Below are 12,330 nucleotides of genomic sequence, written 5' to 3' on the forward strand. Positions count from 1 at the left end.
GAAAGCATGATCACTCATCAATGACTATCATAAGATGATGTCCATTTCCTAAGGGCCCAAAGAAATCAACTACAACTCATTCCCAGGCATATGCAGGAAGGTCCGCCATTGTCAATGGATTCTGCATGACTTTGGGGGAAAGGCAGTTGCAAAGATAGCTCTCTTTCAGTTACCTCCCAAATTGCTCATCGAGGCCTGGAAACCAAACTTGGTCTTACAAAGCTCCCTTGGTGGCTACAATAACACGATGTCCTTCATAGGCTAGACCAATACATTTCTGCCTTAGACTCTCAAGTATTACATCTCAATATAACACCTTCATTGGTAACAGAGAGTTCATCCTGTACATTTTTACAATTTGAAACTCAACATCGTCAACAATGATGCAAGTACTTTTCTTCCATGATTGAATCAAAATGATGTTCTTAAGTATAAGCATGATCTTATTGGCATTGGTAGCAGCAATAATCTGTTGAATAGATAGCGCTGCTGGCCTGCTGGACCTCACAATTAAATTGATGTACTCCTCAAAAGCTTTGGATGTCGAACGTTGTCAATGTAGAGGTACTTGTTAAAAGTATTCAGCAGGGATCTGATCTTTACCCAGCTTGTGTACAATTGCATACTTGTACTCTTGCAGTCACAACCCCCACTTCTCAATCGGGCAGACATCTTGGCTTTCGGCTTTCTAAAAATGAGCAGTGCATGTTGTTATGTTGTGATAGTGAAAAGTTTTCCAAATTGAAACACATGAAAATATTTGCAGGCCAACACTACAGCCAGACCCTCCTTCTCTGGTTGAGAATAGGCTTGTCTTCTGTAAGTCAGCCTTCGACTGGCAAAGGCCAGAGTGAGTGTCTCAACATTGGAATGACAATTATGTTGCACAAGGATTTCCCACAGTCCCACCAGACTTGCATCTACTGTGATCAGTGGGGCAGATTTACAGGTCCCTTGCAACACTTTTGCGCTACCGTTGTGTCACTTTTGTGATGAAATGGGCGCATATAAAATGCTGCAAATTTACAATGTGGCGCATCTAGGGACATGTGTCACATTGTAAAGCCCTGTGGGACATTATACCTGCATCAGGTATTATGTATGCAGGGTGGGAGTTCCATGCAGTAAAGCCTCGTAAAAGTAAGGCATTGAAATCTACAAGATTTCGTTGAGTCACTTTTAGGACGCCACAGCGTCAAAACCTTACGACTGCTTGAAGCAGGCATAAGGATTGATGCAGTGTACTGGGAATAGGCCGCAACATGCATTTCTGAAGTTTCATCATGCTTGCGATACAACTCCAGCAATGCCTGACTTTTCCACTAACAGTTGCATCAGAATTTGTGCCGCATCTGTCAATCCTTGCACCATAGTGCGCTCTATTGTAAATAAGGCGCATCTTTGGTGGCGCAAGGGTTTCTTACGCAGGTGCAGGGAAACTAACACATCTGCTGATGCATCACATTCTTGTAACTCTACACCTCAGCATTTATCTTGGGGTTCATTTAGGTGATTTCAGTTGAGGGAAGAGGTGTGGCGCTGCGGCCAGGGCAACTGACACCAGTCACTGGGGCTCACGGTTCGATCCCCAGCACCGGTGGCAGGTCAGCCCAGCACCATGTGTAATCTTCCCAACGGCCCCCAGTGCTGGGATGCCTCCGGGTAGCTGTTCGCTTTACAAATACAGGTTTTTTTTAAATTTCAATTAAAAAATGCTTTGGCTCGGAACACAGTTACAGAGTTGGGGTCTGTCAACTGTCTCAAATTACATTTGTTCTGAGCACCATCATATACATTTCTTTAAGCATCATAAAACAATTTTGTGAACAGGAATGCAGGGCTAGTCTTGGAGCCATAAAGCAGGCCACCTGGAAACAAATACAGGTAAACCTTGACCTTGCGTGGACACAATAATGACTAGTGGGTAACCTATCCAGATTCCTGGCATGAGGAGCACATTATGACTGCATGCACTCTGTGTGCTGTGTTCTGATTGTTTGAGTGTTCCTACCTTCATGTGGCATCTAACTTTATGGTGTTTTTAGGAATGCATGCACCCCTCTGCCCGAATGGTGTTTTATTGGGGCCAGTCTCCCTGAACCACTATTGGTGTCACTGCCTATCTGTGGGCTTGATCTAGGTTTTTCCTGTTTGCATGCTTGTCTACAAGCTACATTTCACCACAACTGTGATCTGTTGAGCAGTTGACTCAGGCCTATTTCCCAGTGCCTGCCTGACCACGTATTTCTGACTCAGATCTGATGGAGAGGTCAACAGTGATGCAATTATGTTTTTACATACAAATAAATCACTGCGTATATCAACACTGACTTTTTCAATATTAACACAATGACGGGAACTGGCTCACAATTTGAGAGTGACTTTGGCTGTTATAAGTGAGGGTTATCAGTCCCATGTCAGCAGCAGTGGCAAAACTGAGTAGGCATGCACTGCATGAACTTCCTTGAAGAACGTGAATTGACACTTGCATTGATGTGGTTTCCTGCATGGTTGCTGTGAACGACTCTTGACTCTGCAAGGGTTTGAAAGCAGCCCACATGAACACATTTGTGTTTAACAGGTCAAGAGTATCCCCGGGCAGTGAACTCCTCTCCGTTCTCTCCGTGGAAGTTACGGAGTGTTCTGCACTTCGCGCTCTGCGGAGCTTGAGGAGTATAGAAAACTGCACTCCGCGTAGTGCAGCAGAAGTTTCTTCCCCACTCACGTTCTCGAACGGTAAGTGCTCGAGCTGCCACTCGGGTAGAATTTCTACCCGAGTGGCAGGAAGACCTGCGTGAATGGCAGTTCGCACAGCACTCCGCCACTTGCGGAACTTCACAGAGTTTTTTGTCACTTCTGGGAGTTTTGTGTAGCAAAACTCCATAAAACTGTAGCAAAACTCCATAAACTACTCCCAGTACTGGTCGAGACTTGGCACAGTAGACAGGCTGTTAAACTTTTCCACAGGCATGACGCCAATCAATGCACTACTGTTGATGATAAAGTTTATGGGGCAACCGTTAACCTTTATTGTAATCTTGGGGCATTCTCCAAATGAGTTCTGTTGTTTCTTTGTTGGTTTATCTTTTGTTATTCTTTGCAAGCAGCCAAACCTTCTTGTGCATATCGTTCTTTGCTCACTGCCAGTATCTCACATTCATCTTCCTCATTTGTTCTCAATAGTGATGTTGAAGAGCCTTTGTAAGATAAGCTTGATGACAAACAACTTTGTCTGGTTTCTCCTTTTCATAACTGGTGTTACTTTTGTACTTGTGGGTATGGCAAGAATGCTTCTGGAATCATCTGGCTTCCATTTTCTCCTCTTGATGTGGCACAGTTGATTTCTCTTTTGCCTCGCAAACTGTTTTGAAGTGTTTTTCTTTTCCGTGACCTTTGCATGTCTGTTTATTGGCTGGACATTTTCCTTCATGAGGAAACAAAAACCCACATCGCAAACACAACTTGTCAGGTCTAAAAGTAATCTGGGACAAGTTCATTCTTTTCCCATTGACCATATTCACTCAGCCTTGCTACAGGAAATTTCCATCTTTTGTGCGCTGTACCTCAAGATTTTTGCCGTGTTTGTTTTTGTAAACAAGTAGTAAATTGCCTGTGTTCCCCCTTTTAAGATGGTTGAATTGCCATAGCCTACGTGGGTCAATACCATCCAGATGCATGGTAGGCCTAGGTGGTGAACTGTGCTGTGTTTGCAGAGTTTGCAGAGCTTTTAGCACTCCATTGTTCACAGAACTCACAGAGTACTGCCAGTGGCATAATAAAAGTTGAGGGGGCCCCCATGCATGGTACGTGGGGGGGGGCGGCTCCAGATTTAATCTGGGGCTGTCAGGCCTGAGTACTGTACTGAGAGGGCCCTCTGCTGCTTGGTGTCCCCCTACAGTTTCAGGTCCCCCCCTACTGCGGAGGGTGCGGGGGCCTGTGCTACTCCCCTGAGTATTGCTCGCTCACCGAGTACCACTCATTTGTGGAGATTCGCTCACGTCCTCTCATCAATGTTAAGTTGGCTAGTGTAAGTGAGGAAAATCCAATGCTATACCACTTCCAAGTGAGATTTCTCGATGCGGGCAGGTGGAGATGTTTGCTACCCGTCATATTGAGACACCTTATGTTCGTGTTGAGGAAGCTACTGCTCAAGTATAACAATTTGAGTGATGGAAAGAATCAGCACCCTCTAACGCTTCAGTTGATGCCATCTGCGCTGATTTTACAGCAGGGGAAAAACAAATTGAATAACAAATTTGCTTGAACAGTATGAGGTAATGCACTCTGCTGCTTGTGGAACTCACCGTAGCGCAGTGGAAATTTTATGTCACTGCGAAGATTTGCATAGTGGAACTCTGCGAACAATGGCCAGGCCTAATGCATGGGCAGATCATTTATACAGTTACTCTATCCGTGGATTGTGTCGGCAAGACAGCGTATTTGACCGCTTATTAAGGCGAAGATCATCCAATTGGGGATCGAAGGCATTTATTCTTCTGACCTTCTATAAACTACTGTTACATATTGATTTGACTTGACACAGATTGGATGATAGATTTCCGCCGTTTGATTAATGAACCCGGTATTTGAACTAATGCAGAGGACTATTAAATCAGTGTGTGTAATTTGAAAAGCCCTGAAGAAGATCTGTTGGTGATGTGCCAAATTGAACGAAACGCGTTGGCTGCTTTGGCTGCTTTTTCATGAAACTTCATTTGAAATTGAAAATAAAGGACTGAAAGAAATATTTAAAAAACTGAATAAGTTTTTTTTGTTCAAGTGCACTGCTCTATATGTAAAGTGACCACATTAAGTAAAGGACTGACCCAGCCGTATTATCCCAGTATGACTGCCCTTAACTTGAAGTGGTAGGTGAATCCAGACAGAGAGTTAATAGAGAGAGAATAGATAACAGTATTGATACAAGTAAATAGAGTAAATAGGAAACAACAATACACAAGATTTAACTAACTGCACCAAGCAACTCTAGCACCTGCTCGGATTGCCCATATATTTCTGGCAACGAATGACCAATGCTCTAAATGGAAAACTCCAGGGGCAGACTTCCATCATATGGGATGTAAATGTGACTGTATGCATGAATATTGGAAAGAGATTATTAAACGGAAAGCCACAATGACAGGAGGTAAAATGATGTGTTCACCATTCATGTGTCTGTTGTGGTTAATGATGTGCACTAAAAAGAACAAACAGATATGTACATTTATTAACCTTGCTTTATCATCTGCCGAAAGAAACTTTGCGCTGAACTGGAAGGCTAATGAGCCACCAAGCTTGGAATCATGGCAATCCGACTTGAGCAAGTAGACTAGGACTGAATTAGACCTGTCATCCTTAGAGTGTTCTTCCCCAAAACCTTTTGCCTGCTCACCTCCACTTTTTGCTGTATCATATTGTTGGCCTTAGGACTCCGAGCACTTTACCACTGCTAACCAGTGCTAAAGTGCATGTGCTTCTCACCTAAACTGGTGACATTGGTGTATACCTGATTGGCATATTTTATTTAGTTCACTTATAAGTCGCTTGTAAAGTGGTAGGTCACATAACCACGTCCTGTAATCTAAATGCTGCTAGTGGTTCCTGCAGCAATGGTTTTGCCACCCAAACAACTAGCCTTTTAAACCTGTATCTGACCTGCCATTGCTAGGCCTATGTGTGCAGTTGACTGCCACTTCGACTTGGCAGTACAAATCACTTGCCAAGCCTTAAACTCCTCTTTTATTACACATAAGCCCCCTTCCCCTAAGGTAGGCCCTAGGTAGCCCTATGGGCAGGGTGCTGTGTAAATACAAGTTATGACATATACCTTTTTGTTTGACATGTCCTGGTAGTGACAAACAGCAAAATAAGTTGTTACTGTTGTGAGAACTACTCCTCTCATATTCCTTAAAACATTTTTAATATGTAATTCCTGATTGGAAAGGAGTAGTTAAATCAAGATTCATATCTTTGGAGTGCTAATGATAAATCCTCTTTACTGGTGAAGCTGGATTTAACATTACTGTTTTAGAAATGGCATTTTTTCAAAAAAGCACATTTCTCTGCCCTTACTGCTCTCTGTGCCTTGCATCCTGTCTCCAATACACATATGGGATTGGTGATAGTCACACTTTATGCATTCCCTCTAGACTGCCAGAAACACCGGAAGGGTTGGAGTGACAGAGAACGCCTCTGTATTATGATAGCCTTCCTGGGCAGGAAGGGGGATAGGGAGCTGAGGCTTGCAGCTGAATAGGTAGGGTCCTGTGTCTCACCCAAAGGACTGATTACCCCCTACAAATTGCCTGGCTGGCAAGGCTAGGAATGAAAGGGGACCTGTGCAATTTGAGGCCTTGCTTTGAAGTTATCCCCACTTCAAAGGAACTTTTGGATAGAAGTACTGGGGCTCTGACCCTTCAAAGACAGTACACTACTGGAACTGTGAGGAACTATGCCAGGAGTAAGTACTGCTGTGCTATAAGGATTGCACACTGGCACTGACCCTTCCGATAGCCACCTTTTTAGAGGGGAGAACATCCCCTTGCAGGCAGGTGTAGTTACTCAACGCATCCACCTGCAATTGACTCTCTCTGCCTTGTTTGTGAGTTCTTGAATGACAAATATAAATCCATCCTGTCAAATTTGCACATAATGAATGTAGATCCTATAATATGGATGTGTATTTATAAATCATAAACAGCATTTTGAACAAATGAGTGAGCAAAAACCTTTTGTAAACCTGATCTTAAATAATATTTTTTTTTGAATGTTTTATGGAAACATAAATTGTTACTTGATTTGGGGGTTGTGCAGCTTTAGCTTAATCCATGGCACTCTCAGTCACACATGTATTTTTTATTTATTCCATTAATATTTGCAAAGTTAACTTTAGCTTATATGAAAATCATATGGTTGCTCAGAGGCTTTTGTTCACCTGTGAGTTCTAGAGATTTTTCACTTTTTTCCATCGATTTATCCTTCAATAACAAACCATTATTATAGAGCAGACAGTGGCATAATTAATGATACTATTTCTATTACAAATGGGACACATGTTGTTTTCTTTTAGACATGGAAAACTGCTTGGAATGCTCCGATGACCAGTGGCCCAATAAGAAGAAGGACGGCTGCACGCAGAGGGATATTGTGCATCTTTCATACACTGATGGACTTGGTGTGAGTTTAGTCTCCATATCTATTTGTTGCGCCATAATCACAGCTGGAGTGTTGGGAATCTTTCTCAGATACCGGGACACACCAATAGTCAAAGCCAATAACAGAGATCTCAGCTACACCCTTCTTGTCTCTCTAATGTTGGCATTTCTCTGCTCCCTCCTATTCATCGGACGCCCTACCTCATGGACCTGCCTGATCCAACAAGGGGCATTTGGGATTATTTTTACTGTTGCTGTATCTTGTGTATTAGCAAAAACCATCACTGTTGTAATTGCCTTTAATGCCACAAAGCCAGGCAGCAGCTTAAGCAGATGGCTGGGATCCCGGGTATCTGCCTCTATGGTCCTCCTGTGCACGTTAGGTCAACTAGTAATTTGTGTCACTTGGCTGCTCACCTTACCACCTCATCCAGACACTGACACACAGTCTGAAACTGGCAAGATGATCCTATTGTGTGCCCAGGGTTCTACCACTGCCTTCTACAGTCTGATTGGATACATGGGCTTGTTGGCCTTTACGAGCTTTATTGTGGCCTTTCTAGCCCGGGACCTGCCTGATAGATTCAATGAAGCCAAGTTCATCACATTCAGCATGCTGGTGTTCTGCAGTGTCTGGGTGTCCTTCCTCCCAGCCTACCTCAGTACTAAGGGCAAGTACATGGTGGCTGTGGAGATCTTTGCTATCTTGGCTTCCAGCGCTGGACTGCTTGGCTGTATATTCTTTCCCAAGTGTTACATTATTCTGCTCAGACCCAATTTAAACGCAAGAGAAAATTTGTTGGATAGGAGCAATTTATAGCAAGAGAACGTTTTAATGTGACTTTTTAAGCTGCAGGTTATTTTTTTCAAATAAGTGTTGGGAGAACTTTAAAATACTTTGTACAACAAGGTATGAATTTATATGCAATGAATTCCCATAAGTTAAAAAAAATGTTGCTGCAAGATTCCTACAATATCAATATGCATTTTGAATTCTTCTTTTGTTAGTCTAATATCAGAATGTTTGTGATTCTCACTGTCAGTATCTTTAAGTCTTGTGCTTTATCTACAAACTCAATATTATTATACTGCAGTATGTATGGATTTTAGTCTGACATTTAAAGGTTGAAATGTGGTGACCCCACCCCCACTTGCAGCATTTCAAGCACTGATCACAGAAGAATGATTTAGCAAACTTGTCTTCTGATTGTGGATTGGCCAGTCAGTGATGGAAAATGATGGTGGCTCTGAGGCCCTCCAGGTACTTCTGGGGGTATCCCTGTGGTTCCATGCCTTAATATTAGGGAGTTCCCAGGAATTCCCCCACCTACCATGCTTGTGTGGCCTGCCAGGAGGAAATCCCAAGAAAATGCTGACCAATGGCAAGATGCTTCGAGATAGTGAGTTTAATTACATATTTCAGCTTTTTAGATGGTGTATTGGAATATTATTTGTTTTGGATTGTTGTCTTCATTGACATTCTGTATTTTCCTTAACTATATTTCAAGAATTGCTGTCTTTGTTTTCTGAAAGTTTACATCCAAGTTGATCTGACTGGCCCTGTGGGTGTGTTACTGATGGTGTGAAATTCTGAGAGGACAACTGCTATTAAGGGCTCATACCAGGAATTGTTTTACTGGCATCAGGTGGTCCAAATGCAGAGTAGCACCGTTTTGTCTACCAGTCTTGGGTAAAGTTATTTCAGGGTGTCAGGGTAAAAGGAATTTGATAAAAGAAAGCAAGGTACTTAACTTTAGATGGACGTCACAGCTCTGGCAGATTTCATCCCTGTCCATTATTCCCAGACACCAGACTGCAGCCAGAAATGCATATTCATACCTTTTTTATTTCAGTAAAACAAATAGAAATATTTAAATCATGTCACAACAGGACGACGACTCACATGGGGGCATATCTACAAGGCGGCGATAGAAAATTATCACCGCTTTTGCGGGCTTTTTCACCCGAAAAGCGGCGATAATTTTATTGCCTAATTAGCAAGGTCACGCTAACGTGTGAAACCATGCATTAGCGCACAAATTCTTAGCGCCCAGCTTTGCATCTCTAGTGAGATGCAAAGTGAGCATTCCTGACCTGACATGATAAGGGCTTGATGACTATCATCAAGCCCCAAGCTATGAAGCATAGCGGCAAGAAAAGTAGCGATAACCCCTGTTATCGCTACTTTCCTTACACCTGCTTCAGGACTGACTTAGCCATGATATCCTATGGAAGGTGAATATCATGGCTAAGTTTGTGAGGCCCTATCATCAAGCTAACGCCACATTTCGTGAGATTATCGCTGGGTTTCCAGCGATAATCTCACGTTAGGCAGTTAGCGCTAGGATTTATATCGCTTTTGAGATAAGCGTTGCTAATAGCACGCTATCTCAGCGATAAAAATCCACGTTAGCTGGTGATAATTTCCTAGCACTATGTGCGCTTAGCGATAATTATCACCGGTTGTTGCTGATATGCCCCCATGGTCTCCTACCACACTGTGTATCCACTCTGTCTGGAAGGGACTGGAGCAGCAGTACCCTGATACCACTCATGATTGCCCAATGTAACCCTTTTCTTGTTTGTTTAATTTCTGAAAAACAATAAATAGATTTAAACTTGGAACCAGACATTTGTTTTGTAGTATATATTCACAAGTGCAAAATGCACTGGGAAGTATTGTCTGAGGTGTCATCAGGGCAGATTTTGAGATCTCCATGTACATTCCTCAAAGAAAGGTTGTTTGGTTCAGAAAAAGTCCATGAGGTAATGTCCTTTAAAGAGAACTCATTGTAAACAGATCCCTGATTTTTTCATAGTTTTAAAATAATTGAATGCTTTATTATCACAGATTTGGTATAATTAATTGTTTGTAGCTAAATAGTTCCTTACAAATTGCTAGTCATTTTCCTCCCCAACAAAAGAGATCATCTACATGCACTTAATAATGGTAAAAGCTGCAATCCTCCATTATGGAAGGCAAGAAGGATAATGTCCCATATTACTGTAATGTTTGTGGCCTCTCCTTTTCGAATAAGGACATAACTGCAACACACACGGTGGGCCCGACACTAGGATTCACTAAAAGGGAAAACAACCTCTCAGATAGTGCTTTAGCAGTAATACATACGTCAGAACATCCACCCCACCCCGCGTTGAGGGAAAAGAAAACCCAAGATGTAGGAGGCAAGCCAATAAGCTGTATGTTGCTGAACACTAGATCTCTGATCAAGCCCAAATATGAGTTTGAGTGCTTGATGCAGACGTGTAACCCTGAATTGATTTTCCATACTGAAACCTGGGCCAAGGAAACGTCAGAGCCTGACTGGAATGAGGCGCTGCCAGTAGGTTATGAACTGGCTAGCGTTGACAGGGAAAATAGTAGGGAAGGTGTCATAGCAATCATATAGCGCTCATGCTTCAAGGCCACTTTTGACCTTATTCAGCTTCTGGGAGCTGAAGCTATGATTTTTAATATTAAAATAGGCAACACCCTGGCCTTCCCTGGCCTACTCCTCTACCGGCCACAGGGACCTGGAGCCCCGTTCATACAATCATTGTAAACACTTATGGAATCCTGTTTAGATCCTGCTACTTTCAAAGCACTCGGTGAGTTTAAATTTCACCTTGAGTGTGGGAACAGTGAAGACACCTCCATCTTGTTAGACAATATGTATGGAGGGCTTTGGGCTGACCCAGATTGTCACGGAGCCCACGCATAACGCCGGCCACAGACTGGATGGCATCTTTAAGAACAACCCCAATATATTTCATGGACACAGTACTGCTCCTAACATAGACAGACCATAAGGCGGTTTTCTTTAAACTTCTTTGTCCAGAGAGGATAGTGAGAGCCCAAAGCAGATTGCCACTGGTCAAGACTCTACCTTAGCATAAAATCAGCAAAGAGGGTCTGGAGGAAGCCCTTGATAGACACCCAGTTTAGTCCCTGACAACAATAAAGCAGCTGACAGTTTCAATAAGTGGATCAGATCAGCATTAGACCTACTGGCCCCCCAAAAATCAAGCAAACAATGAAGAAGTCAACACTCAGCACCATGGTACAATTCAGAAATCAAAATCATAAAAGCCAAGTGGAGATTAGACTACGATGAGCAGGGAAAAATGGATTACAGACTACCTTTAGCAAAATACAAAGGAGCAATCTTCAGCGCCAAACATAATTACTACACCACTAAAATAGACGCTGCTAAAAGCTCAATGAGGGAACTTTTTAAAACCATTAACACTGTCTAAACTGCAGCGGGCAAATCAATTCGCTCCAGATCAAGCCTTCTGCAATAAAATTGCTAACTTCTTCCAGGCCAAAGTTCAAAGTGTCTACAACTGGCTTGCAGCTAACACACCTGACACAGGTAATAAGGGGTTAACAGAGTTCACAATCCTTGATAATCCTTCCTCCTGCTAGCTGTCAGGTTTTCCACCGGAACGCAGGGGATAGTAAATAAACTGCTACAAGCCCATAAATCTGGCTCCCTGGTGGATCCATGTCCACCCGCTCTACTTCATATGGCCTCGGACAGGGTTAGCACATACCTGGCCCCTCTCCTTATCAACATTTGCATGTCAGGTACATTCCCATCCTCATGGAAGAAAGCCTGTATTAGGCCCATTCTGAAGAAACCCTCATTAGACCCCACTGAAGTGAAAACTACCGGCCGATATCCTGCCTACTGCTGTCAGCTAAAATCCTAGAAAAATCCATCAATCAGTAGTTAACAGGTTACCTAGAACCCAAATGCCTACCAGATTCTGCCCATCATGGTTTCAGACCACATCACTTCACAGATTCAGCTTTAGCCATGGCCACTGAGGAGATTCACAAGCAGCTGGGGGGAGAGCCATTCTCATCCTACTGGACCTTTCCGCAGCATTTGATACTGTAAACCATCTAGTATTATCACGGAGAATGAAGGAGATAGGAATCAAAGGGAGGGCTCTAACACTACTCACCTTTTTTTTTACTTTTAGGGAACAAAGTTTGTGCTGGGGTAACCTAACAACTGAGGCCTTCTCTCTCCCATGTGGAGTCCCGAAAAGATCAGCTTCATCACAGACACTGTTTAACATATATGTCACTCCACTGACTAAACTGATTAAGGCACATGGTTTCTCGCTGATCTCGTATGCTGACGACACTCAGATAGTAATATCT

General features: G+C 42.9%; 1 protein-coding gene across 1 annotated transcript in view; it reads left to right on the forward strand.

Annotated features, from left to right (window-relative positions):
* LOC146863717 (vomeronasal type-2 receptor 26-like) overlaps positions 1 to 7,974 on the forward strand; it is a 30,309-nt gene extending 22,335 nt beyond the window's left edge. Inside the window, exon 2 of the mRNA XM_085627866.1 lies at positions 7,070 to 7,974. Coding sequence (XP_085483992.1) covers positions 7,070 to 7,974 — 905 coding nt within the window. The remainder of the gene's footprint in view (positions 1 to 7,069) is intronic.
* The last annotated feature ends 4,356 nt before the right edge of the window (positions 7,975 to 12,330 follow it).

Source organism: Triturus cristatus, chromosome 2_1, assembly GCF_964204655.1.
Source record: "Triturus cristatus chromosome 2_1, aTriCri1.1, whole genome shotgun sequence".
Taxonomy (NCBI): Eukaryota; Metazoa; Chordata; class Amphibia; order Caudata; family Salamandridae; genus Triturus; species Triturus cristatus.